At 46.4% G+C, this 26,660-nt stretch overlaps 2 protein-coding genes across 16 annotated transcripts in view; one reads left to right on the top strand and one right to left on the bottom strand.

Moving 5' to 3' along the window:
* DGKI (diacylglycerol kinase iota) overlaps positions 1 to 26,660 on the bottom strand; it is an 80,161-nt gene that overhangs the window by 3,319 nt on the left and 50,182 nt on the right. For 7 of the 13 annotated variants that reach the window (XM_053465279.1, XM_053465280.1, XM_053465281.1 and 4 more), the window contains exons 15-31: positions 26,422 to 26,500; positions 24,089 to 24,144; positions 23,133 to 23,195; positions 22,832 to 22,905; positions 22,262 to 22,373; positions 21,456 to 21,655; positions 20,604 to 20,666; positions 17,526 to 17,626; positions 14,895 to 14,974; positions 14,534 to 14,569; positions 13,973 to 14,042; positions 13,212 to 13,252; positions 12,573 to 12,700; positions 11,053 to 11,181; positions 7,802 to 7,827; positions 6,624 to 6,661; positions 786 to 906 (exon numbers count right to left, since the gene is read on the bottom strand). In XM_053465279.1, coding sequence (XP_053321254.1) covers positions 786 to 906; positions 6,624 to 6,661; positions 7,802 to 7,827; positions 11,053 to 11,181; positions 12,573 to 12,700; positions 13,212 to 13,252; positions 13,973 to 14,042; positions 14,534 to 14,569; positions 14,895 to 14,974; positions 17,526 to 17,626; positions 20,604 to 20,666; positions 21,456 to 21,655; positions 22,262 to 22,373; positions 22,832 to 22,905; positions 23,133 to 23,195; positions 24,089 to 24,144; positions 26,422 to 26,500 — 1,417 coding nt within the window. The remainder of the gene's footprint in view (positions 1 to 785; positions 907 to 6,623; positions 6,662 to 7,801; positions 7,828 to 11,052; positions 11,182 to 12,572; positions 12,701 to 13,211; positions 13,253 to 13,972; positions 14,043 to 14,533; positions 14,570 to 14,894; positions 14,975 to 17,525; positions 17,627 to 20,603; positions 20,667 to 21,455; positions 21,656 to 22,261; positions 22,374 to 22,831; positions 22,906 to 23,132; positions 23,196 to 24,088; positions 24,145 to 26,421; positions 26,501 to 26,660) is intronic. The other 6 variants (XM_053465282.1, XM_053465274.1, XM_053465276.1 and 3 more) reach the window with 3 other exon arrangements.
* LOC128492653 (golgin subfamily A member 6-like protein 7) lies at positions 2,162 to 6,518 on the top strand. Of its 3 annotated transcripts, none has more exons than XM_053465290.1 (4): positions 2,162 to 2,595; positions 4,172 to 4,275; positions 4,373 to 5,048; positions 5,175 to 6,518. In XM_053465290.1, the coding sequence occupies exons 3-4, from the start codon at positions 4,386 to 4,388 to the stop codon at positions 6,165 to 6,167; spliced, it is 1,656 nt and encodes a 551-aa protein (XP_053321265.1). In that variant the 5' UTR covers positions 2,162 to 2,595; positions 4,172 to 4,275; positions 4,373 to 4,385; the 3' UTR covers positions 6,168 to 6,518. The 3 variants fall into 3 exon arrangements, 2 of the variants coding, with proteins under 2 accessions (XP_053321265.1, XP_053321263.1); XR_008354118.1 differs by having other exon boundaries at positions 2,388 to 2,595; positions 4,373 to 6,261; positions 6,304 to 6,518; XM_053465288.1 differs by having other exon boundaries at positions 2,388 to 2,595; positions 4,373 to 6,518.

Below are 26,660 nucleotides of genomic sequence, written 5' to 3'. Positions count from 1 at the left end.
CTGTCACCCGCATCCCGAGTATTGTTACCCTGGCATCTCCAATCAACCGTCCCAAATCCCCATCCATGGCACAGACAAAAAAAGGAGACGCTTTAAAAGAAGATCCCATTGCGAGACTGTCACTCAGTGCCCAGCGGGTGCCGAGCCGAGAGAGGAAAGCGGGGGAGAGGAGAAAAGGAGAACAAAACCAGAATGAGCATAGAGAGGGGGGAGGGAACAGCAGGGAGGGAAGCCATACACGGGGAGGGAGCGGAGGACAGCGGGGACAATTCTGGGTAAAAGAAAAAAGGAGGAACTGTGAAAAGATGGCAGCTCTAGGAACGAGGGAGCTGAGGTCATGCTTTAACCCTGCGCCTTCCAGAAGAGCTGGCGTAGACACTCATGGGACCCCGGTCTATGCTTTTGCTGTGGCCCCTGGCAAGCTGTGCTAAGGGGGTCCCCTTGCTGGTATCTATCCTATTGTGGGTAGAAAAGCCGCAGCGGACGTCATTATCGCCGGCGTCAAAGAAGCCACTTGTTGCCCCAAGAAGCCTTTGGGAGCCCCTCTAGGACTCGAAGACACAGGAGCTACAAGGGTTAATGAGTATTACACCTTCATTTAGTGAAAGATACTCCTAAAAAAGTGCAACGTTTTTTTACATTAGGATAAAACCTATTTTTTCACCCCACGGAGACACAGCACCCTGAAAAAATAAAACGGTGGAGTTGATTATTTTTGACTGGAGCCGCGTCAGTTGTGATGTTACGGCGTGGAGGAGATATTATTATTATTCCATGCCCCTCACCTTGCTGTAAGATGTATATTACTATATCTGTGTGTCCGGCCGCGGCTGCCACGTGAAGCAGCGAGCGTTTCTCCGGCCCCTGGATCCTGAGGCTCGCCCCCTTGTTACAGCATTCTGTGACCTGGAAACAAAGAAGCAAGAAACTTAGAAAGAGCCGGACACAAGAGCCACGGGCAACACTATACATTTACCACCCCCGTCAGGTCTGCCCGTTTCTCCTGCTGGAAAGACTCAAACCTTAATCAGTCGTTGGTCTCGTCTTAGATTCAGGAGCCGTATGTCTATCCCATGCATGTTTAATCCCCTCACTGTATCATCCTCTACCACTTCTGCTGGGAGCCTGCACCACCTATCTATGCAGTCACTGGCTCCAGCGGCACAAGAACTGTTCGTGGTGATCTTGATGACCTTGGAAATTATAAGTCAAGAGCAGCTGGAGAGACAGATAGTGAATACCCCTGTGATAGTACTTGGTATGGTCCACAGGACAAAGAAAATACGCAGGTTGGCAGCTCCACGTTGGGAGGTCCCATTCAAATCACTTATCGGTACCCAAAAGCATTCTGGGCACACAAGCCGCTGACACTTTATGCATTCTGTCCATTTCTAGATGGTTTCTACATCAGCGAGGGGCCAACAATGCAATCACCCGGGAAACGCTGCCACATTGCATCCCAGTGGTCACTCATGGAATTGCAAGAAAGGACAAAAAATGTGTGCCCAAATCCTGGCATTCCTTCCCCTTTTTTTCTCAATTTTTTTTCTCTCTTATGACAAACGAGTCAGCTCAGCGGCCAAGCAAACGTGGGTCTAAATCCAATATTCGGCGTAGAATGCGTGAAGTCAAGCTATTATTTGATTGGTTGCCGCTATCGTATCCGGCCATCGCTAATCGTTATTCTCTTGGACTCCGGCCGTAATCGCGGCTTCATTTGGATTTCCACTTCTTGTTATTATTGTAACGATTGTCCCCGTTATCTTCCGCCTTTATCTTCCTTTGTGAAGATTTGTGCTTCTCTTTAATATTCTGCGATTTCGTGTTATCCATTTTCTCTTTCCACCCTTCCGCTCGTTCTTTCTTGGATCAGCTGAGCATTTCGACAGGAAAATGTAAAATACATTTCCTTAATTTAATATCTCGCTCCTTACCCCCCGAATCGTAGAGGTGAAACCGAGGACACAAAACGATAGCTTTAAACAGACCGGATTCTGGAACCCGGAGTAATTATGTGACGAAGAGCCCATGATCCCCAGTGACCGCAAATGTGGTGCCTGAGAATTGCACCCCATATATATGATTGCTGCAACACTAATACTAAACGACAGAGGCAGTTGTGCCCCGAAGAGGGACTGGCCAGACTGAACAGGCACACTTGGCAGGTGTACCCCTGTATCTGCAACAACAGCCAGGCAGACACATTCCTACTGGCTCACTGTGGGTCCCATCCGGCCCCCGTCTAGTCGCCCGTTTCTCCCACGCATGTTTAATACCCTCGCTGTATTACCCTCTACCACTTCTGCTCGGAGGTAATTCCACTTATCTACCACCCTATCAGTAAAGTAAAACTCCTTCACGTTCATCTAAACCAATACAGCACGGCCGTGTGAGATAAGGGGCATTATCTCCGTTTGCATAAACACTCCCCCTGTGGTAAACCTGTGGTCTCCAGACTGGGCGGAATTTATACTTTCCGTTTCCCAAAAAAATATTTACTAGAGAAGTGAGAGTCGGGGAAACGGCGCGTCGTGTTTTTGGGTTCGTTTGACGAAGATTCCCGAGTAACTTTCCTGCAGAGTCTCGCAGTCGCTTGTAAGTGGACATTTTTGTTTTTAGGGAGGATGGACGAAAAATGTGGGTTCCGGGGAGGCTGCCTTTTGGGGGGGAAAATGGTAAGAATATAGAGAGAGGAGGGAACCCTAATGGTGGAGAAGAAGAAGGAGACGGTAGAAGTGTTGGGGAGAGAAAGGGCACATGCATGAGGTTTGGGGTGAAACATATGGAAAGAGGCCGGAGGGGGGAGGTAGAGGAAGGCTATGTGGGGGATGGGTGGCAGAGGCCAATCTTGCAGAAATAAATTGGGAATTTGGTGCTGAGCAGGACATGCTGACATGCATGAATCCCAAGTGTCTCGGTTTTCACAGGACAGTCCTGATTTTCAGCCACTGTCCCTCATATTTGCCCCTTGGTCCAGCTTTTATGGGAAGCGAGGCTCAGGGGCTGGTTGAGGAGATCCTCGCATCTCCCCCGGCCCAGGCAGCTGTAAAGTTAATGGAAGTCTGCCAAACATTGCGGCTCCGATGTGTGACAGCTCAGGGTGTTTATTTACTAAAGTGGGAGTCTGCAGTGAAGCTGCAGTTTCATCTACCCAACCACACCTTGCTTTGTGAGTGACTGTAGCTCAAGAGCGGATCCAAAGCCTGACCTCGGGATGGGCACTCACACTAACACAGGCACTCACACCAACACAACAGGACACTCAGCACTAACAGACACTTGACACTAACACACATGGTCACACAAACTAACATACACACCCAGACACGCACACAAATATACCCGGATACTAAAGACTAACACAGCCAGACACACACTTTCACTAACATACCCAGACCCACACACTAACACACCTACCCAGACACACACTAACACACAGACACACACTTTCACTAACATACCTACCCAGACACACACTAACACGCAGACACACACTTTCACTAACATACCTACCCAGACACACACTAACACAGAGACACACACACACACACTAACATACACACTCAGACACGCACACAAATATACCCGGATACTAAAAAGTAACACAGCCAGACACACACTTTCACTAACATACCCACTCACACTTTCATAACATTCCTACCCAGACACATACTAACACAAACCCACAAACCCACAAACCCAGACACACACAACCAGATGGCTGATTTCGTAAGATCCCATTTTTACACAAAGGGTTTTTTTGGCAAATATTTATACGCACTGTTTGTGACAACAAAGTTTTTGGCGCATATACCTTGCTTTTTTTTTTTTTCAGCCACAAGTTGCAACCAAAACTTTGTCACAGACGGTTGCACGTTTACAATATCAATTCAATTTTCCCCAGCCTCAACCAATCAGCAACTTAACAACAGGGGGGGGGGATAACTCAGTGGGGAGGAATAATCATGCAGATCCTGAGAACAGGAAACTTAAGATGGCCGCTCTCACGGTCTACACATAAGGTGGGATTGTAACATATCGCCACAAAGGTCTATTTAGTGTAAGGAAGAGAGAGATATCATAAAGGGTGAAAGTTACTTTCATTTTGCTCCTTGTGTCGCCGTAGACTGCTAAAGGAAAAACGGTATAAAAAATTATTTTCTTCCTTTAGCCGGGTAGCGTCTACCTGAAGTATCGTCTCTAAGTCGGTACCATATATCACGTGGCGAAGGATTCAGCTTTCGGGTGGTCTGACCGTCTGCGGAAGCCGAACAGGTGAGCAGCGAATAGACAACATTCCGATTGAGAATGTTTTGTATCTCATTATTACTCGACCTGCGGGGGATACAAGATTCTTTCTTCTTCTTTTCAGCCGAATTACCGATATGGAGACCTTACGAGGCTTAGTTTCCCATAAGAATAAAAACACAACCGAGAAAGACCAATGGGAGGAGGTGCAGACGGCCTGGTATAAGTTATGTTTTTCAGAGTCAGAACCTTGGAGGGTTGAAAATTTCTTAGAAAAGAATCCATGGTCCGACTGGTGTGAGGCTTTGGATAAATGGATGCGTTCTGGAAAGAAGCCACCTAAATCAGAAAAGCAGCTTTCCAGGCTCTGGTCAGCACTATCGTACGTGGCAGCCGTGACCTCCACAGCTTTAAAAGAAGCAAAGAAAACCTCAGAAGAATTGGGTACAACCAAAACGGAGTTGATGGCGTATAAGATCCAGGTCTACAAGGAACAAAACAAGGTAAAAACTTTGGAGGAGCAGATACTCAACTTGACCCGTCAGGTTTCCTGGTCAGAAGAAAACCTAAAAGAAATGTCAGAGAACATAGTGGATTTCCAAAGTCAACTGCGAGAGAAAGAACAGGCATTCCGGGTGGCATCCAACGACCTGCACGGTAAGGTTCTAGATCTGGAAAATCAGCTGCGGAAGAAAGAACAGGCATTCAACGACCTGCAGGGTAAGGTTCTAGATCGGGAAAATCAGCTGCGGAAGAAAGAACAGGCATTCCGGGTGGCATTCAACGACCTGCACGGTAAGGTTCTAGATCTGGAAAAGCAGCTGCGGAAGAAAGAACAGGCATTCAACGACCTGCAGGGTAAGGTTCTGGATCGGGAAAATCAGCTGCGGAAGAAAGAACAGGCATTCAACGACCTGCCCGGTAAGGTTCTAGATCTGGAAAATCAGCTGAAGGAACAAAAGAAACGCGTCAGGCTATACAAAGACGAAAGAGAAGTCCTGGAGAGAAAAGTGGCCGAAATGAAGAGCAACTACGATGAGGACAACAAAACGGTGGTCCTCTTCCGCGATGCTTCATTCAAGCAGGAAGGTCCGAGTAGAAAGTGTTGGCTACCTTTGCCTGAGATTGACCAAGAAATCAGTTTAACTGTGTGCGAGGTCATGGAGGTGGCCGACAGAATGGGCCCCGTTATGGCCGGGAATGTTATCGAGTGGCTGTACAGGTGCTACTTGGAAAAGAAAGTGGAAGGTTGGACCAACAGAGATGTAACGAGAGTGTTGCGTAAGTGCTTGGCTGTTAACTTGTTCTCTGTGCTGCCCGAGGAGGTGCAGACGGGAAGGGCTCAGTGGCTGGTCATCTGCCAGCACGTTGTGAATGTCTTCAATCCAACGGAAAGCGTGGATGAGATGCTCAGATACGAGAAAAAAAGAATAACGGAGCCGGTCGGCCAGTATTTTGATCGCATGTGGATGATGTATCTCATCGTAAAGCAAAGTGAGAACGTCTCCAGAGATGACCGTGAGTACAGACAATTGATCTGGAGAGGCTTGGACTCTCGTCTGATGATCTTCGCACCAGACTATCGCTTATCCAACTACGCAGAGTTTGAAAAAAGGTTGCGCCCCTACGATAATTCAATGGAGGAAGAGGAGGCGGATTGGCGTATTAAGGCGAGGAAGGCAGGGGTGGGATGTCCGCCCCGCTGGAGTATCTGGAGAAGGTTGGAGGCTTATGAGGACCCCCGTCAGACAGTCAATAACGCCCCTTATTGGAAACTGGTGGTTCGCCTAAGTAAATTTGAAGATCTTGAAACAAAGATGCCCCTTAAACCAACTACAACCGCTGATGCCCCCTGCAATCATTTAAAAGGGGAACCCGTAAAGGATCTCTCTACCACTGGTATGCTGGGGCAAATTTAACCCCTCTGGATATGGTCCGGCCACCAATCCCACCACCCTTTAGCAAGCTGGAGAAGTCTTGTAGATTAATGTGTCCTCTAGAAGCGTGCCTTTGGTTTTCCCTCCTTTCGCTCTCGGCTTGTGTTCGCTGGAATAGAAGACTCCGATTGAACGTACATTGCCTGTACACACAGCCCGATCCCAGTTGTGGTTAGAAGACACATCTGAAGGTACCGGCGACCCGACTGGGGCAACTTTATGAGCCGTGAGATATTCGTGTGGGATGATGTTGTGGGTCTTCTGATCTTCTGTATCTTTACAATCATTATTACTTTGTGTTTCGCACATTCCTAATAAATCTACAGCCTCGTATGGCCGTATGTCTCGTCTCTTCGGCTTCGGCCCCCAGAACGCCGACTTGTTTTCTCAGCGTGAGTTGATAGAACGTTAAATAAAACACGGAGGTGAAACGCTTACCTTCGCCAGATTTCCAGCTATCACCGCTTCGACGAGATCTGAAAGACAGAGAAGACGGCCGGCAGAGGTCAATGGAGATACCTGCGATACACGGAGCTACGCTTCATAACCTAGGGCGGTTTTATCACCGGGGTCTATTCACTAAAAAGGTGTAAACATACAAAGGGTATCACCACAAACATCACAAGGGGCTATTCTCTGAATATAAGTTGCCCCGAGTGTCAGGGGTGGGGAAGGCATGGATGAGCCCAAATGGCATCTCAAATATGAAGCAAGTCCTCTACTTGCGGCCATTAACCCTTTTCATCCTCCCCAAGGGGCAACAGAGATGCCATCACCATGGCAACATTAACGCTAATTGCACACGATAACAGAGGCACAGGAATATGGGGCCAAAAGCAGGACACTTGGGTGATATTATATGTATCTACTGATATTTTGAATGCAAATGCCCATGATGACATCCCTGCAATGCAGAACCGAAATCAGTTACCGGCCCTCCTGGAAGCGGCCAGATCCGCGCCAAGATTTCCACTGCAGTGATTTCTACGAGCTGGATCTCGTTGAAAGGGATTTATGAGTGTGGGGGGGATATGCCAAATCTACGGCAAACGCCTTTCTACAGAAGCCGGAATGGCTATTCTGCTAAATCCCTTTAACCCTTGGAGCGCCGGATTCTCCAAACTTTTAGGGCTTCTGGTCATGAAATGGTCTAAAAGGGGCACTTTTGGTTCAGGGGTGCGGTTAGTGGGGGGCGTAGCAAATAATGAATATTGGACGTTTCCAGGTAACATAAGAGGGAATCCTGAATATTTATGATTTCTGGATGTTTTCCTGTCTCCGGCAGGGGCGGCTTTAACCATTTCCTACCTGGAGAGAAGGAAAACGTACCTTAAGAAATGAGGGTGTTTGCCCCCCCCCCAGCTATTTGCTGTTCGGGAGATGAGTTCGGCTGATTGCTATGGGAGTGCTTTCTTGCCACTGCTTCATGTCACGAAGGAGGTGTTCTGCTGCAGCCCTGGAGCTGCAGCTTCTCCTAAATTTAAGTCATTCATTTTAAGGCTGCCTTTAAGCCTTGCTAATGTTGCATGTTACCAATAAGTATGTCACAGTGCACACCGACGGACTATAGACCTAACCACTGTGTCAATGACTGTACCGTCCGAACGCCATCTCACCTTGTTCCTCCGCTGAAACCGGAGATCTGAAATAAAAGAACAAAAAAACAACCAAATCAGAAAAAAACTCCACTTTCAAACTATCAGTGTCCAGGTGCATGTGATTGGCTGCTGCTGCTCTTACTGACTAGAATAGAAGTTCTACTGAGCATGTGCAGGAAGTGTACTGACGAATGCTTCCTGGTTTCAGTAGAGGGAGCTGGGGGCGGAGTTAAACGAGACGGACGTCTTAATTTTCAAACTCCAATAACTTAAGAACGCCTGCACCGATTCGTATGCGGTAAAATGAACTGTACTTCGTGCCAAACGGACTTCAACATGCCATGCAAATAGGGCTGGAGAGCTCCTTTAATAGAAGCAGTAAAAATATTAATAATAATTATAATAATAATAATTAGTAACAATAATAATATACAGCCATCTTTCTACCAAACCTTTATACGCAGAGAGTGCTCAGACATTTATATTTTTAAGCGGAAAGGCTTATAAACCTTATCTTGCCCTGACTTCCTCTTCAGGAAGCAGCTGTTGAGTCCGTCTGCAAAATAAACTGCCAAACAATTGCCACATGTTGCTTAAAGTGTTCCAAATTCCCTCAATGTTAATGATTCGGGTTAACGTACTTTTTTTTTTGTTAACGTACTTTTTTTTTTTTATCTTGTTTTTATGTCCTTGGAATTTTTGAAGCTCTTTGTGAAGCCAAAATCTCACATCTTAAAAAAATCTGCTGGCATTCGGCCCAAGTTTCTCTCCGATTTACAGCGAAACAGAAGAAAGAGCAGATTTTTTTGTTTTTGTGTAATTGCAGCTCGATGTATAAACCGCAGCGACAGAGAAACTCAGACTGAGCTGTTCGCGGCTTGTTGATGAGCTGTTGATGTGACCTGGATGAAGACCAAGAGTTTTGTGATTGTTGGCTGATAGGTGGCGGAGACAGAGGCCGCCATCCTTCTTTCCTCTCAGCTTCACATATGCTGCAGATCGGCCCCCATTCGGCCCCTGTCTAGTCGCCCGTTGTAAAGACTCAAACCTTAATCAGTCGTTGGTCTCGTCTTAGATTCAGGAGCCGTATGTCTATCCCATGCATGTTTAATACCCTCACTATATTACCCTCTACCACCTCTGCCGGGAGGCTGCCCCACTTATCTACCATCTTCTCATCATTTTATGAACGATGCAGGTTTCCCCTATAATTTTTTTGTTATTTTACATGCTTTTTCCACCCGACATTGTAAAACATTCAGAACAATAACTACGCAGAGGGTACAGAACCACGAGAAGCCGCTCCGCCGGAGAGAAGAGCATTTTGATAAAAGTTGGCGCCATCTAGTGGTTTAATCACCGGTGTCATTTATTCCTCGATTCTCAGAACGCAAACATTCTCTCATCTCATCTGAATATTTTCCGGCCCAAAAACGGATCCTGAGCAAAAATGTAGCTTAAATGATTAAATGCAGAGAAAATAAAGAAAAAAAAGTGTTTTTTTAATCCTTTACATAATTCCCGTTGGTTGAAATTATATATATATATATATATATATATATATATATATACTGTATATATACATTATATCTCCAGCAGGCGCCGTAGCGATGTTGATGTGCTTCCTAAAAGCAACATTGCAGAATAGCACGCGGTGTCCCGGAAATTTCGCCCGATTTTAGGCTTCTGATGCCCCAGATTTGTGGGTTTTTTACCGGTTCTCGTCTTCATTGCTGGCAACAATTTCAAGGTTTGGAGACTTTCTATCCAAGAGCATCTCCTGCATCCACCGCGTTGCGTCACACCCTCAGGAGGACACACACCCGGCGGCGGGGGGGACAAAGCGGGGGGCCGATGACCCCCGAGCTGACGGACCCGTCACACACTGAGGGATATCTTTCTCACTCAGCCGTGAGCGGCTTGTAATCCCAGCCCTGTCACCGTTCATCTCGTCTCGGAGCGTGCGGAGAATTCTCAGACCGTCTGAAGAACCTCATTAACTTTTCGACGGTTTATCTGCTTCTGACATCCGTAACGCAGCCTTTCGCCCAATCGGTGTCAGCGATACTTAGACCACGGCCAGCGGTGGCTCCTCTTCAGCGCGAGCAACAATGTCTCTAAACGCCAAGTACGGAGGGCACTTACATACAGGGCTTTTTCAGCAACTGATATAAAATATGCAATAAATTGTAGCATTTCCTGGTTCATCGTCCACTTCCTATATATATATATACGATAAAACATGAACCCAACTTCAGAGCGCGTGGAGAATATCAGCTAATAGATTATATTATAGGGAAGCCAAATGGTTCTTATACCGATCCTTATTGGAGATATTGTGAATGACGTCACCTGTATTCAAGCAGGGAGTCCAGCTGTGACATAGCAGGGAGAAAAGCAACCAATCAGGACGCTCAGATATCATTAAATCATTGACTCCAGACTCAAACCTCAATCAGTCGTCGGCCTCGTCTTAGATTCAGGAGCCGTATGTCTATCCCATGCATGTTTAATACCCTCGCTGTATTACCCTCTACCACTTCTGCTGAGAGGCTGTTCCACTTACCCACCACCCTCTCAGTAAACGAAACTTCCTTACATTCCGTCCACGTCTCTGGCCCTCTAGTTTTAGATTATGACCTAAAACTCTTATCTGTAAACCAAGAGTTAATAGGGCTGGGGCAGCTAAACATGCAAAATACCATATTCTAAACTACTAATATTTACTAAGCCGTCCTTTGATGTTATTGCTCTCTATCCGGGTGTGGGCTGCGCATGTCCCCCCCCTCCACCTACAGCGGCACTCCCCATCGCCTATCTACATCGCGAACACGAATAATCAGATCCCACCTGAAATAAAAGAGAATTAGCGCGCTCCTCGCTTGATTAAAAAGCAGAACTTATAATTAATTTCCTCCCGCAATTACAATCTCATTCTCTCCGGGCCCTGAGGACGAGCGTGAAAGCGGATCACAGCCCCCCAAAAATTCGTTAACCTCTTCACTGCCACGTTTGTGCCGTTAACAACTAGCTGCACGGGGATACAGGAAAATACCTAAGGAGTCTGATAGCTGCCAACAGTCCCTATTTTATTGTGACCAATAACTACATTGTTTTACTATCATTTTTCTGTCATTTATTTGTGCCTTTTTTCTGATTGGCTGATTTGATTTGGGTTTTCGAATGGATTTACAGGGAGATGTATTGTAAATGTTGCCCCCTGGGGGAGCACAGCTGCCCCCCTTAGTGTTAAGACTAAAAAGACTTACGGCAGAGCGCGGTGCGGCGGGGAGTCCGGCACGTCGTCGGAGGTCTTATCGTCCAGAGATGCCTTTCCGAGCACACAGCTGTCGCTCACAATGCGTTTCCGGCTCGTCGGGGTCCACCAGCCTGAGGGCCTACGGTGAAGGGAGAAGAAATAATGGCTTAGGGCAGGGGCCCCAAACACTGAGACATCCAGACGGGGGCCCCAAACACTGAGACATCCAGGCAGGGGCCCCAAACACTGAGACATCCAGGCAGGGGCCCCAAACACCGAGACATCCAGGCAGGGGCCCCAAACACCGAGACATCCAGACGGGGGCCCCAAACACCGAGACATCCAGACGGGCCCCAAACACCGAGACATCCAGACAGGGGCCCCAAACACCAAGACATCCAGACAGGGGGCCCCAAACACCCCAAGAGTCTATCTTTTTCATGACGCAGGCCGGCTTTATCACCAGTTAACCCCAGTACACAGAACACTAATCCAGTATGCAGGGGAAGTGCGAGGGTGTCCTGCCCCAAAAACGTCTGGTGCTCCACTTGAGGCCACAGCTCCGTCCTCTAGAGGGTCAGAGGCTTAGATTTACTGACTTAGTGGAGCGGCAAACATGTTACTTTACTTGTCTCATTCAATATCAGGCTTTAATTAACAAAAAAAAACACATTTTGTTACTTTAGAGGATGGTAGATAAGTAGAGCAGTCTCCCAGCAGAGGTGGTAGAGGGTAACAGAGTGAATTAAACATGCATGGGATAGACATACGGCTCCTGAATCTAAGAAGAGACCGACGACTGATTAAGGTTTGAGTCTTTACAGCAGGAGTCCCCTAGACCCGTATCTACTCCACCCTGATATTTAATATATTGAGCTGAGGTCACATGATTCACCGTTCGGCTACCGAGTACAAAACACGCCGCCTGACAATCGCCTTTAAAGCTCCTCTGGGAGGTAGAAGATACCATTTAATTTACCGGTAAATTAACAACCCCGATGTATATTCATCCAGGATAATTAACGACTATTTAAATGCCACAACCCTGCAACAATGCCGCCTGTAAACATACTGTAGTGGAGGATTAATAGCACCCGAGAGACCCCACGTCTAATTACACAGTCACAGCACACGCCGCGCCAACATGTGAATGCTCTTAATGTAATGCTCCGCAACTTGGAACACGGACCCCACATTTAAAATGGCTAAATAGGGGCACTTTTATTCTAGGGGGTGTGGTTAGAAGTGTGACCAGGGGCGGGGCTATAGCCAAACTTTTTATGTGACTTTGTGCCCTATCGCGGGGTATTTGTGTAACTGGGGGGCATTTAAAAGAAGAATAATGTTTTTTTTCCCCCATGTTTAATTTATAAAGCCATTCCCTGCTGTTTCTATACACATTATGGGGCTTTTAGGGCTGTAGAACCCTGTGATTCCCAAAAGAGGGACTGAACAAATGATTCGGGGACACATGGCAGGTGCGTCTAGTGTCTGTGCCTGGCTGCTGAATCTCAAAATACACCGACTAACCCAGACGGTTGCTCCACCACGAGGTCCGGCATCCCGGTGCTCGCGCCGCCCGGCGGACTCCCGGCTGTCTTGGGATCCAGGATAAAGATCTCGTCTTGTGAAATCTCCGTCACAAAGTGCAGATGTTCCTGGGAGACGAAGGCAGACGGGGGCCGAATGAGTCTAAATAGTGCAGTATATCTGGCTAATCTAGGGTTCGGATGCAAGCGATGGCGACACGTGGATTATTATTGTACATCCGGCGCCTCGGGATGTTATTTCAAATATTTTTGATTTGATGCACTAATTGAAAAGGTCTAATTATATAAAAAATATAAATTTATTATTATTGTCAAAGTCTCTCTCATAATGTAGCCAATATTGGTGATTAAACATGAATCACGGTTGGTGTATAAAATGTTAATTAGGGAAATGCTTACTGTTTCGCCAATTTATTTTCCTATAATTAAATCCAATTTGCGATCCCGCAGCCGCCCCCGTCCCTGTTTATCTGTCTATTTCTCATATTTAATGTTTATTTGGAAAAAGTAAATAATAAAAATATATGATTAATTAGACGTAGAGATGCGGGGGTGGAACTGCGCAAATTCTGAGCTTCGGAAATGAAACATCCGATGAGACGTGGACCGCTCAACCTACCTGAGATCTGTCGATCCGATAGAACCGGTCTGCAGAGGTAGCTGAAAGAAGAAGAAGAAAAAGCTCAGACTGGTTTATGGAGAGTAGGTGTTCCTACTTGGTCTTCTGCTAAAGTCTGAGGACCAAACAGTAGATCTGGGACCAAGTTCTAAAAGTTGGGCTGGACCGGCACTTTAAGGCCAGCGACCGCCTGATGGCGTAAGTGCGACCGGCTGGATATGGACAGTCGCACATTACGTTTTCATGCTCACGTTGGAGCGGTGGATCAGGTAAGTCCGCGTCGCTGGCGGCTGGCAGCCCTCCGGGCAATTAATCGCCCGCTGTGCCCCTTGGCCAGTCTGGGCCTGGTGACTGTTGACTTCTCCATATAGCAGTTTGGTTGATAATATGGAGCTTTTGTGGAACATGGACCTGCATGTCCTCTGTGTTTTTTTTGGTGGTGTTAGAATCAAAGTCAGTCAGGGTCAGGTTTGAAGCTGGCGGTCAAAATTCAGAACAGTCCAAGGTCAGGGAGGGAAGCAAACAAGAACCTCTTATAATTCTATGTTTTCGTCCCCAAATTTTCTGGTAGCCAAAAAACCCAACCCTGTTTTTAATGCACCCGTCGATGTTGGAACCTCGGGTGAAGCCTGCAAGCCCACCAATATCATTTCAGTATCTGAAGTGGTGCCCGTGGCCAGGATCATGTAAATCCCAGAAAAGGCCACTGAGTTCTCGGTATCAGAGCCCATTGACCGGCAAAGGAACCCAAAAATATTCACCATCTAGGAAGCACCATCGGGGGTTGAGTCGCTGAGCCGTGAGCAACCTCGGGAAGGAGCTATCATTATCCTGCAGGAAAAATTGAATAAAAAGGAGTTAAATCATAAAAAAATGCATTCTTTCATTCCTTCTTTGGGATTTCTCGGCTTCTGTCTATAACCCACAGTATGCTCAGCAACTAGCGAAGTGGGTCCGGTATTATTACTGAAAAGCAGGCTATAAGCAAAACCTCTTCCTTCACAACATCTCAAATTAAGTCGTTAGTTGTGTTAATGGTCTAAAGAATTCATTAGTTTGGGGATATTCGTACTAATTCTACCCTTCCTAGATCACTTAGTAGTAACGAGGCTTGGCTGGAACGCTCATCTTATTACAGAGCCTCTTAGAACTTTTTTTTCCTGGTTTGATGATGGCATCGTTTAGTTAATCTGCCACTTTAACGCCCGTTCGTATTAATGAACATGAAATAAAATTCTACGTTGGGTTAGAATGAAAGTTAGAATGAATGAATGAGTGCATGAATGAGTACATGAATGATGGACAGATGGTCTTGTGCTTACCTGACAGTGATCTCTGTGTGTCACGGAATGGAGATCCTGCGGGAAGAAGAGAAGTAAGATGAAAAGTGTTACAGGCCCAATGTGTTAAGGATTTAATGGAAAGAAACAAAAAAGTAGATGTGTTGAGTGCTGCGATTCCAAGGCTGAGCTCAGCTGGTGAGTTGGGCTCCGTTGCAAATATTAAAGTCAAGATAAGAGTCCCTGCGTCACTAAGAGATTGAACTAACTGTCCCTTTAAATGAAATACCCATTGCCGCCATGAGCTTTCTGGCTTACCAAAATTCTAAATACTTTAACCCTTTAAGAGCCAAACAAGTAATGGTGATCACCCGAGCCTTGATCTCTAGCTCTCAGAACTCACCTCTTGGAGACGATCGATGTACATCCGGCACGTCTCCAGGTCACAGTCTCCTCGTACCACGATTATACCTAACGGGATGGCTGTAGGTAGGAACGCAAAGATACCGTTAGTTCCGGAGTCCCCTGCAGGGGATGCGCTACAGACACTCAGCTCCAGCTCTGGCCTGGAGAGTGTCCCAGGGGGGAGTCTAACCCTGAAAATGCTCCAATAGGATTTGGAACAGCCCAAGGTCAGGGAGAGACGTGAATCAGACTGGGACGAGAGCGCGAAAGAATGAAGGGCAAAGAAAAAAAATCTTAGCTCCGAACAATGACAAAGCGGGACATCAACCTTGCTGTTACGACTTAATACTTTATCTGCCCATCCGCAATACGGCACTGGGGCGCGTTTAATTGCCTGTGTCAAACCTGACGCCGCAGGTGTGCAGCGCGTGCTGTGGTTACGGCGGCATGTTTATTAATAAGCACAGCATATTATAATTATTTCGGTGACCCAGTTCTATTAATGCCCTTCGCTTCTGAATATATTTTAGTTGATTTTTTTTTTTCTCGGGAACTTGGTCCTCACAATCGGTGCCACATAAATCAATGGGAAAAATGAGGATCTGCATGATTATTCCTCCCCATCGAGTCCTCTCTCTCTCCTATTGTTAAGTTGCTGATTGGATTTAGAATATAGGATACAATTCTGCCATCGCTGAGCTATGGCAGGGAAGACAATGGGTTCCAAAAGAAAGGACAAGCTGAGAAGGCCTTGGTATCATCAGGACCACCAAGAGGTCTACTCGATAGCAGCTCAACTGACAAGGCACCAACTTCACAGTTCACTTATTTAAACTTGAGATGGATCCATCAGACATCAGATTAATGTCCAAACTACTTTCCTACTGTTAATGTTCCCAACGTCTGGGACAGACAGGAACATCTTGAAGATCCATGGAAAGAGCAGCCAGAATGTCCCATCTCCATGGGCTTCTATGGACATTTGTGAAAGATCTCACTTTCTCCTCCATCTCAAACACCAGTACGGACAAAGCTTATGGGCCCTTCAGGACTCCCAACAACCCCAGTGGTTCCCATTCTGGTAAAACTTTTTCTAAACACCCAGAGATAAGCCAGAGAACGAGCCTCTACCGAAACGCCCGGAACATCAACCGCCTCGCCTTATCCTGGTTTTGTCCCCCTTTTTAGGCTCTGGGATATAAAGCATTTTTCATAATACTACTTTTCTCAAATATGGGTGAAATTAGAAACAAAATGAGCCTATTATTAAATAGCGTAGCCCTCCATGCTTTACAGGATTAAGGCCGCTCACCGCAGGTTCCACGCTTTTCAGATGATTAGCTATAAAGTCTTGGTGAAGTCTGGACTCGGCAAACTTTCAATTTTAATCATCAGGAAACCGAGAGCCTCTTGCCGGGGGGCGACGGGAAAGAGTTACACGGATTCCCTTGTAATTGGACCATGTTGCGTCCCGCCGCATCTCCTCTGCTTTAAAACAGACTCTCCTGTAACTCTCAACTTGCCGTGAATAATGAGTCCGGGGGACGAGCGCGACTCTATTAAACCGGTATCAGCAGCGTTGATTAATGACTTTGACTGTCACCCAGAGAGGGACTTCATTATGCGCGTTGCACCGGCGGCACGCAGAGACAGCAATGCCCTAGCTGGGTTTGGTACATGCTACAAAGCAATTAAGTTGTGTATACCGGGGGGGGGCGAGCGGTGGGGGTGGAAGCGCAACTTTCCTGCGGGTTTTCATCATGCGATCAGAGCCGCTAGGTACGCTCCCCCGCCGCTGCGTCCGTCTCATTTTGCGCTGACTGTGCAAGGCGCATTATTCACTACTTCCAGGTACCTGGGATCCGTGGAGCTGCTAATGCGAGGCCAAACGGCACGGAACGCAATATATGTGCCTCGGAGCAGCAACGCACCCGGCGATATGTTACAGAGGAACCATTACAAGCCCATGAAAGCAACAACATATATTAAAGGGCCATATGCGTCTGCCACATACGTGTAATGGCATACATCGAGGCCACGACGATTTAACTCTTATTGGCACCGGGGCTTTCTAGGTAATCTGGACTTCCAAAGGCGGTGGGAATTGTAGGTCATGCTCAGGAACTCCTGGTATAACCTAGAATGTCTTCACCAGACGTCTTCAGGAACTTGTAACAAATGTATCAAGAATTCTGCCCCAAAGTTAGCGACATATTAGCCGGTTGGGATTTCTGCAGCGTGTTATAGTTTAATGTCTCATTGGTCAAAAATTTACGTCTGGTCCGTTTTCTCACATGCTAATCATGGCCGAAAGTTCTGTACGTGGGGGTCAGCAGATAAGACAATGAGGAACATCAAAGACCACCTGGGGCGTCAGGTACCTCTTGCACTGTATATTTCTTACTTTGGTGATTAAATAAGTTCTAATATGGAAACGTTAAGCCGACATATGGTGCGGCACAGGTCTGAGCCCAGGATGCCCTCACGAAACAAGGAAAGGACCAAACCCCCTGTAATCACGGACTAATGAGGACGGGAGATTGCAGAAGCCCGAGAAGAACCAGACTTTGGGCTCGAGTTATGCCTCAGGGCAACGCCGGACCCCCCTCAGCTATACATATAGACTCACAGGCTTCTCTGAGCTTGTCCTTGTCGTAATGCAGACCCTCGTACTCGTGAAAGCGGATTCTGTTGACTCGAATGCGCAGCCGGTCTGGCACAGAATGAGGGCTGCAGAAAGAAGGGGGGAAAAAAACAAGAAAACCGTAAATCCTTCCATTAATAACCGTTTGGATGTTACCTACCACGGGGCGATGCCGGGGCCCCTGAGCATGTATCCCACACTGGCAAACAGCATGCAGCAAGATTCAGGAGACGGGACAGTTAAGTGTTCTTTGGTCTGGGTTGGGGATTAATTGGATTCCAATTAATTTAATTTAATCAGAATTGGTCAAGAATTCTCTGACCCCGAGGCACACCATATATTAACCCTTAATAACCCCTCGCAAAGATTACAGTTGCTCGCTAATGGTGGCAGCCAAATGGCTCCAATGACGGTCCTTACTTGATAGGGGGCAAAGGTATTCTGAAGTCACCTGTATTCAAGCAGGGATTCCAGATGTTATATAGCATTGGGAGGAGTGCAAATCAGGATGCTCAGATATCATTAAATGAGAATATGAAGGAGTCGGCTCCAGACTGTGTGACCCTGAGAATCTGCCCATTCACCCCGAGACTGGGGTAAAAACCCTGATAATCTGTTTATTCACCCAGTGACTCTTAGATTGGGATGAAAAGCCTGATATTTAGAGGCCAATTTAGAGGTCTAGCTGGACCACCTTTAAACAATAATTTCAATCAAACTTTTTTTTTATTTATAAAGAGACACTTACTAGAATTCTTAATAGTACTATTGCCCCCTAGTGGCCACTATGCATAATGCAGCGGTTTCTTTTAAAATTTCCTCTACCGTTTAGAAAAACGGCTTTTCACATAATACCCCTTTTATTGTTCTGCCCGCTGGTAAAATGCTGGGAAAGTAAGAAAGTAAATTCTATTAGTACATTTCCCTATGCGATGTGACTAGGCAGGTAAAGAACATTAGAACACCGCCTGCGCTCAGGCAGAGACCCGGAGAAATGAGCTTGCGTGGGCAGAGATCCCAACATTATCACTTTGTTTCAATGATGAAGTCCTAGATGGCCACACACAGGCCAGGAACAACCTCCTAGCAGAGGTGGTAGAGGGTAATACAGTGAGGGTATTAAACATGCATGGGATAGACATACGGCTCCTGAATCAAAGACGAGACCAACGACTGATTAAGGTTTGAGTCTTTACGGCGGGAGAAACGGGCGACTAGACGGGGGCCGAATGGGGCCAGGAAATTCTAGGTATTCTGTGTATTGCCTGGAAAGTTGTTTAATGAATATTTAATTGGGATGCTTGTGCCTAAGCTAGGATAATGTGGCCCTTGAGGGCCAGGGTTTTGTACCCCCTGATATAAACCAATTTTTGCATTACCTTTCTTCTACTTGGGCTACAAATGCACTAATAATAATAATAATAATAATAATAATACAATAAAAAATATCTAATTACAGTGTCCCTTTAACATATTTTAATGCAACTCCATATTACGGTGAGATGAAAATGCAGAATAAGCTGGAGAGGCCGATCTCCTCCGGGGAAATGTGTTTTATGTTATTTTTTTCTTATAGGAAAATAGAGAAGAAGCCGTGGAGAAAACAAACATGCCGACTAATTAAATGTTCTCTGGCTCTCAAACAATCAGGGGGAAGCTGAATGATCTGATCAGGTTCAGAATGAAAATGAGCTTTTAATGAAGGTTCTGTCGCAAGGATTCCATCCTGAATGATACAAACTCTCAGACCATGGAAGAAATGTGCGCCGGGATACAGAACGCGTCATACGCGGATATAAAGAATGACGCACATTCTGATCTATACAGACGCACGGCTCGAGTTTCTTTTGCTAAAAGACGTGCAAGTTGTCCGTCTGTCACGATACACGCTACCGTGTTTGGGGTCACGGAGAAATGTTGTCCATTACAACAACATGAATTGGATCAGAAACCCAGCGCAGACGGGGTTAATGTTGTAAATGACTATTGTAACTGGAAACGGCTGATTTTTAATGGAATCTCTTTATAGACGTACAGAGGCCCTTTATCACTCCCATCACTCCTGTGTTCCAATGGCCCTTTATCACTCCCATCACTCCTGTGTTCCAATGGCCCTTTATCACTCCCATCACTCCTGTGTCCCAATGGCCCTTTATCACTCCCATCACTCCTGTGTCCCGATGGCCCTTTATCACTCCCATCACTCCTGTGTTCCAACGGCCCTTTATCACTCCCATCACTCCTGTGTTCCAACGGCCCTTTATCACTCCCATCACTCCTGTGTTCCAATGGCCTTTTATCACTCCCATCACTCCTGTGTCCCAATGGCCCTTTATCACTCCCATCACTCCTGTGTTCCAACGGCCCTTTATCACTCCCATTACGGGTTATAAGGATATATAAGTGTTATAGTTATACGGCCGGAGAGTATAAAATATATAATATGAGGATTATATAGGGATATGACGGGTTATATGGACGGGATTAGTTATAGTTTGTCGATCCTGTGAGAAATTATAGACCATTTTGGAGCCAAGAAGGAATCTTCCCGTTTGAGGCACAATTTGAAATATTTTCCATGTGGGGATTGTTTTGTCTTCTTCTGGATCAACAGCGAGGATGAACTTGATAGAATTGAGTCTTTTTTTTCACCCTAAATTACGTTATTATGGAGGAACCTAGCGGCAAAGAGAAATGTGTGTGCCCGACGCGTTTCACCAGTACAGACTATTAGTATAAACTAGTTTGTTGGAGTGCGGTGTATCAGCGTACCCCTACGGCTCCAACATCAAAGTGTACTGCGGGACCAATGACTCGGATTATGTAGCGCGCCAGCTACAAAGTATAATCACTGTCATGGTTTCACGCACAGGGACGTCTTTCACTAGACAGACAATAACAGCGTGGGAAGATGGAGCGGTCCTGGCGGGGGCATCCGAGGGATGAGTCTTCTGTGTGATGATAAACAAGTGATGGAAGTGGGCAGCCGTACACAGAATGAGACGGGCGCTGCGCTGCCGGGGATCCGGAGGGGAACATCGACAAGCCGCGTGGGGTACTTACACGGTGAAGGAGTCCGGGGGAGCGGAGACGCGTCTGTGGTCGGCGGTGGGCACTTTATGGATACTGTGGCAGATAGCACAAAGCCAGTACAACAACACAGGGCAGAAGCCAGAGGAGAAAGCGCATGAGGATAGGGAGAGAAAGAGACAGACACACAAACAGTTTAACAGAAACAAGAGGAGTGAGTTAGACATCTGATGAAGTGAGACGCATGCACAATGAGACCAGAACCCCACAGGAATGGGGGTGCGGTGGGGATCTGATGGGGTTCTGTATACTTGGGGGGGGGTTGTGATACCAGGAGAAGCTTCTTAAATATGTGTTTGGATCAAGGAAGAGCAGTTTGTCTTTGGGTCCACGTGGCTTCTTACTTCACCCAAACATGTCTGTCAAAAAACGTAACGTTCTATATCTACAGCGTGACGGATAAAGCGCATTTAGATCTCAAGCTCGGAACCTTTTTCCAGGTTGGCCATAGAAGGTTTGAATCTTCAGCACATGATATACTGCATTTTGCTTTATTAAAGGGAACCGGTCACAAATACATATATAAACAACTAGAATCTATTAAAACAATATTATTATTAATTATTATTTTTTAGTATATTATTATTTTTTTTATTATTATTAAATATAATATAATAATAACAATAATAAGGATACATGTTATTCTAGACCTACCACCCCCAAATGTGTAAAAGACAAGGTCCATACGAAGTCATTAGCAAACGTGTATGGAGGAATTACATACCAAATGGTCTGGCTTCTGTATGGGCAGTGTGTGCATGCGCGATCACCCACTACCAAGTGGCCAGTTGTACGCGCAAAGCAGCACGTGGCTGCGTGACTTACTCGTTTAATAAGGGCATCGACGTTCTCCTCTTGCTCTTTTGTACCATGTTAGCCTGGTTCCTTAGAGATATCCGGATGAGGGAGGGAGCGAGCCGGCAAGGCTCCCCATCTACCTGCATAGGGATGGCCTTGTACGTTAGCAGAGTCACTTCCCTGCACTGGTGAAGCCTCTCGCCGTGGCCACCTACCTGGAGGGCAGCCTGAAAGGAAAGAGGAAAATTACTGCGGGCATTCTTTAATATCGGTCTAATTTAACTCCTCCCCCCCCAGCCGTTTCTACTGAAAGCAAGGAGCATACTCCAGTACACTTCTTGCACATGCTCACTGGAACTCCCATTCTGAGCACATTCGGAGGGCCTCCAAATGAAAACGAAGCGGGAAGCTTAACATTTTCTTTTGAATTTAGTTTTACGCACTCTCTATCACCCCTCACACACTCTCAATGTCTCCCTGTTCTCCTCTTCTTCATTCTTCCTTTTTCTCCGGCAATCCGCTTCTCCCAGTGATCCTCTGCATTACCCTGGGCTCCCGGAGCGCTTCAGTATCAGGGCTGAGCCTCTGCGCGCACCACACTGACAGCCTCTCCCCTGATTGGAGGAATGAGGGAGGGGCTGTCCCTGTGAAGCGTGCCGAGGATCCGCCCTGAAGCACTCCTATATGGCCAGAATAATGGAGACGGGACTATGGAGAAAGAGAACGGATCACTGGGAGCAGCAAGAAGAATGAAGAAGTGGAAGAAGCAGAGCGGTGGGGACACGGAAGTGGTTGGTGGAGAAGATATATATCGAAGTGTATAACGGACTCACCAGCGAGGCCATTGTGAAACCGATGACCTCAATATAACCGTCATCGTGGCGTTGAGGTTCGAAGTCTCTGTGGTCACTTGGATTGCCCCAGGGGATTGTGCCAGCACAGTACCTGCGGTCAAGAATGGATACAAGTCATTACAGAGCGAGGGGCAGCAAATGGGATGAAGCGGGGGCAACTCGTCTCTCACAGAGCCCGCAGAAGAAGCTTCTCTCGGTTATGTATTATTTATTGTTTTATATAGCGCCATCCTATTCCACAGCGCTGTACAATGCAATAAAGCCTCCTTCATCTTACAAAATGCTGCGGCCCTGGACACCGAGCTCCAGAGAACGCGGGGAGCGAGAAGAAGAATCAGGTTACAATTTTCTTGCTTCGTAGCTGGAGACGCGAGGCACAAAACTCCCCGATCTGAGCTTTCCTTACAAAAAATATTACGCGCAATATCAATATATATATATTTTTCAAAACAAAGAGATGCCCGAGGGACGCAATACAGAGGCAGCCAATAAATCCGCCGGCCCGTTTCTCCAAATGGAAATCGTTATCTCCGCCGCGCAGCCACCTACCTGGGGATGTTTAAGAAGACAATGCACTGAAATTTGAGTTCCTGGATCTTGGGAGTCAGGTCGGTGCCGTCACACTGCGAGATAGAAAGACATTTACAAGGAGGGGTAGCGGAGACGCTGAAATAGTATAATTAACCCGACAATATGCAAAAACAACTACTTCCGCTAGCCACAACCCTCAACGAAGGCGCCCTGATTTGCACACCTTTATGTAATGCAATGGGGATGTGAGATAAGACCGCGTGCGGCCCCTGTATACGAATAAAGGGAAAGACCCCCAAGAATGTTGTCCGATACTCACCACGACCTTCACGTGTTTGGATAAATCTCTGGAGCTTCTTTGCAAAAAGTCAGAGAAAGCAGCCTGCAAAATATATCACATATCGGTGAGAAGGGGGCTTCGCGCCGCGCGGATGCATCCAGTATCTCCGAGCGCCGCAAGGGTTAACGGACGGAATACCCGAAACGCCTTCTACCGGCTGATAAATCGTCTTGTTGTTGGGGAAAGCGGTCTGTTTTAATAACTGGAAGGTTTGTGATGTTCCCGAGGACAGAAAGCACGTCGGGGACTTCTGTGCCGTCCCGGAATGTTTATGGTCATGTTTACCGCACCGGCAATAAAGATCATACAGCAAATCCCCCTCTGCTAATTTACTATAAATCACCTATCCGGTGCCAAGTAACCGGCAATAAATCAGGGAGCCGCTTCCTCCACCGCAGTCTGCCAAAAGGGATTTACTGGGAAAGGATGGACAGTCGAAAGCCCCCCAGGGAATTTACCCCGCTCACTACTAGATCAGTAGTTATGGTGGCAATTTAAAGGGACGCTCTACCATCACATGCACCGCAACAGCTGAGAGATCCCTTTAAATGTATTTGGTGCCCCCCTTGCAGATACATGGGGTCATTCTACGTAACCCCCCAGACCGTCCAACACAGGCTGGTGGGGATTTTTATTGTGCTTTAATTTTTTTATTTTAGACTTAAGGTGCTTTCACGGGATGATGTGGCGAGAAATATACTAAGGGACAGAAGCTTCAATCTGATCAACCTGTGAAGGAAGGACAGATCCACCTTTATCTTTCCTCCTCAATGCCCCTCTTTCCTCCTCAATGCCCCTCTTTCCTCCGCCTATGCCCCTCTTAACTCTCCCCATGCCCCTCTTTCCTCTCCCTATGCCCCTCTTTCCTCTTTTGTGCCCCTCTTTCCTCCGGGTTGGCCGGGTATGAGGGTCTCGCAGGGTTCTGTAGCACTTACCCCTGCATAGAACATCTTATTACGAAACCGACTGTTGAATTTCTCTGGATTTGCTTCTGCAATCAGAAAGAGAACATTTTACTGAAATCGATCCAAGTCTCTGCCAAAGCGGGAGATATAATGGAATTTATCTTACGGAATAAATATTGGATTAATTACACCGCGGTGCATGACTCACGGAGCTCACACGTGTACCTAGGAACTTTCAAAGTAGTTTAAACTGGAGACTCAAATACCATATTGTCCCAATTATACCCCCCCCCTTTAGTTTGGTGCCTTTTAAAAGAAATTAATTTGTTTACATTTTTTTTCACTCACTCTTTCACAATCTCTCTCTCTCACACTCTGTCTCAATGTCTTGCTACCTTCTCCGTGTCCGGTCTCCTTTTCCACTTCTTCTCTTGCCTCTTCTTGTTCTTCTGTCTTCTTTCTTTGTCCATTCTTCCTGGTATCAGCTCCATTGACCAGGCCTCCCAAAGTGCTTCTTCAAAGGGGCGGGGCCTCCGCAGTGACTCCGCCCTTTTGCGGAACTACTCCAACAAGCCAGAATAACGCAGAAGGATTCACAGAGAAACAGAAGCTTTTCTGGACCTCTCTCCGCGAATCCATCTGCATTATTCTGGCTTCTCTGAGACCTTCCGCAAAAGGGCGGAGCCACAGCGTAGACCGCAGGGACAGCCTCCCCCCCCCGTTCATCCAATCAGGGGGAGGAGAGTGTTTGCGCGGAGACTCCGCCCTTTTGCGGAAGTGCTCCGGGAGGCCTGGTCAACGGAGCTGATTCCAGGGGAGAAGCGGACGAAGAAAGAAGACAGAAGAACAAGAAGAAGCGGAGACAGCGCAGGAGAGGCAAAAACAAACCACTCGCCATCCTGAATATCTAAACCCTGATTATAGGCAGCAACCTATCATCAGGACAATACGGTATTACCCTTTTAATAGCCCATTACGGTATATCTATATATATATATATATATATATATATATTATATATACCTCCAGTACAAACCAGACTGGAAAGCAAAGTGTTGATGCGACATAAGAGTGAGCTGAGGACGGTATTATAATGGAACAGACCGGCTCCTCTGCGTTTCAGGGATTTCCAATCTCCCCTCATTTATTTTCCCGTTACGTTGTTTTTTTTTCCTTTCACTCATTGTAAGTGCCGCTTAAATCCGTCTTTTTTGCTTGCAAAGTAATTATGAGGCCATCAGCATATAAATAAGCAGATGATAGATTGAATACGGTGTTTTCGAAAAAATAATGTATTTGTAACCCTCGAGAGGGATGCGAGTCTGACGGCTAATATTAGGAAGGGGCTCGAGGTCTGCGAGGAACAATAAATCACGCCGGAAACTCGTTACATTCAAAGAAATACTTCCAAATAAAACTTCTAAGCAAATTAGGGGGAACCAATGCGCGTTTTATGTTGATTTCGATGAAATAAACCTATTTTCTGTTCGCAGGTAAAAGAGCCATCATCTAGGAGGATTCGGCAGAAGCTGGATTTAAAGGGAGCAACGCTAGAGATAACCTAATGGGGAGGAATAACCATGCAGACTTTGTGAACAGGAAGGTAAGGTGACTGCTAGAGCTCTGCTTCTAATATATCTACACACGGCCGTTCCAAAGTTTGGGGTCACCCAGCGGTTTTCATGGAAAACAAGGAGATTTCTGGCTGTAACATAATTACAAAAGGGTTTTCTAACCATCAATTAGCCTAAAAACTTAAACTTGGATCAGCGAACACAACGTGCCATTGGAACACAGGAGTGATGGGAGTGATAAAGGGCCATTGGGACACAGGAGTGATGGGAGTGATAAAGGGCCATTGGGACACAGGAGTGATGGGAGTGATAAAGGGCCATTGGAACACAGGAGTGATGGGAGTGATAAAGGGCCATTGGAACACAGGAGTGATGGGAGTGATAAAGGGCCATTGGGACACAGGAGTGATGGGAGTGATAAAGGGCCATTGAAACACAGGAGTGATGGGAGTGATAAAGGGCCATTGGAACACAGGAGTGATGGGAGTGATAAAGGGCCATTGGAACCCAGGAGTTTAATGGGGAAATGTGCTTTTCTTTTACATTTCGCGGTGACCCCAAACCTTTGAGCGGTAGTGTTAATGTGTTCATATAAATGCTATTTGCACAATTTGTTTCCCCTACCAGAGCGTCAGGATTTCTTTACATGAAATATAATTACCCCGGTGCCTCTGCGTGTCGCCCTGTGAGGTTCTAATGAACCCAACTTGGATCTGCCCCAAGACTATACTATATACTATTGAGCTATATGTGGACAGGTCTGACACGTATTCGTTGGCCTTTGCTTACCTCTGGATTCATGGAACTCCAGCGTTACGTGTGCATCGAACCCCAAACTGAAGTAGTTATTGAACACATTTAGTGGAAGCTGCAAGAAAGGGGAATTTTCAGTAATTGGTGATTAAAGCCGGGGGGGGGAATAACTATTTAAATGCCAGAAGGTGCAAGAAAAACTTCTTAGGTTTCAAATCTCGGTCCAACTTTAAAAATCAGTTTCAAATATATTACAGGGATATAATTTATCACAA

This window comes from Spea bombifrons, chromosome 4 (genome assembly GCF_027358695.1).
Source record: "Spea bombifrons isolate aSpeBom1 chromosome 4, aSpeBom1.2.pri, whole genome shotgun sequence".
Lineage (NCBI taxonomy): Eukaryota > Metazoa > Chordata > Amphibia > Anura > Pelobatidae > Spea > Spea bombifrons.
This window is presented reverse-complemented; position numbering and strand designations above follow the sequence as displayed.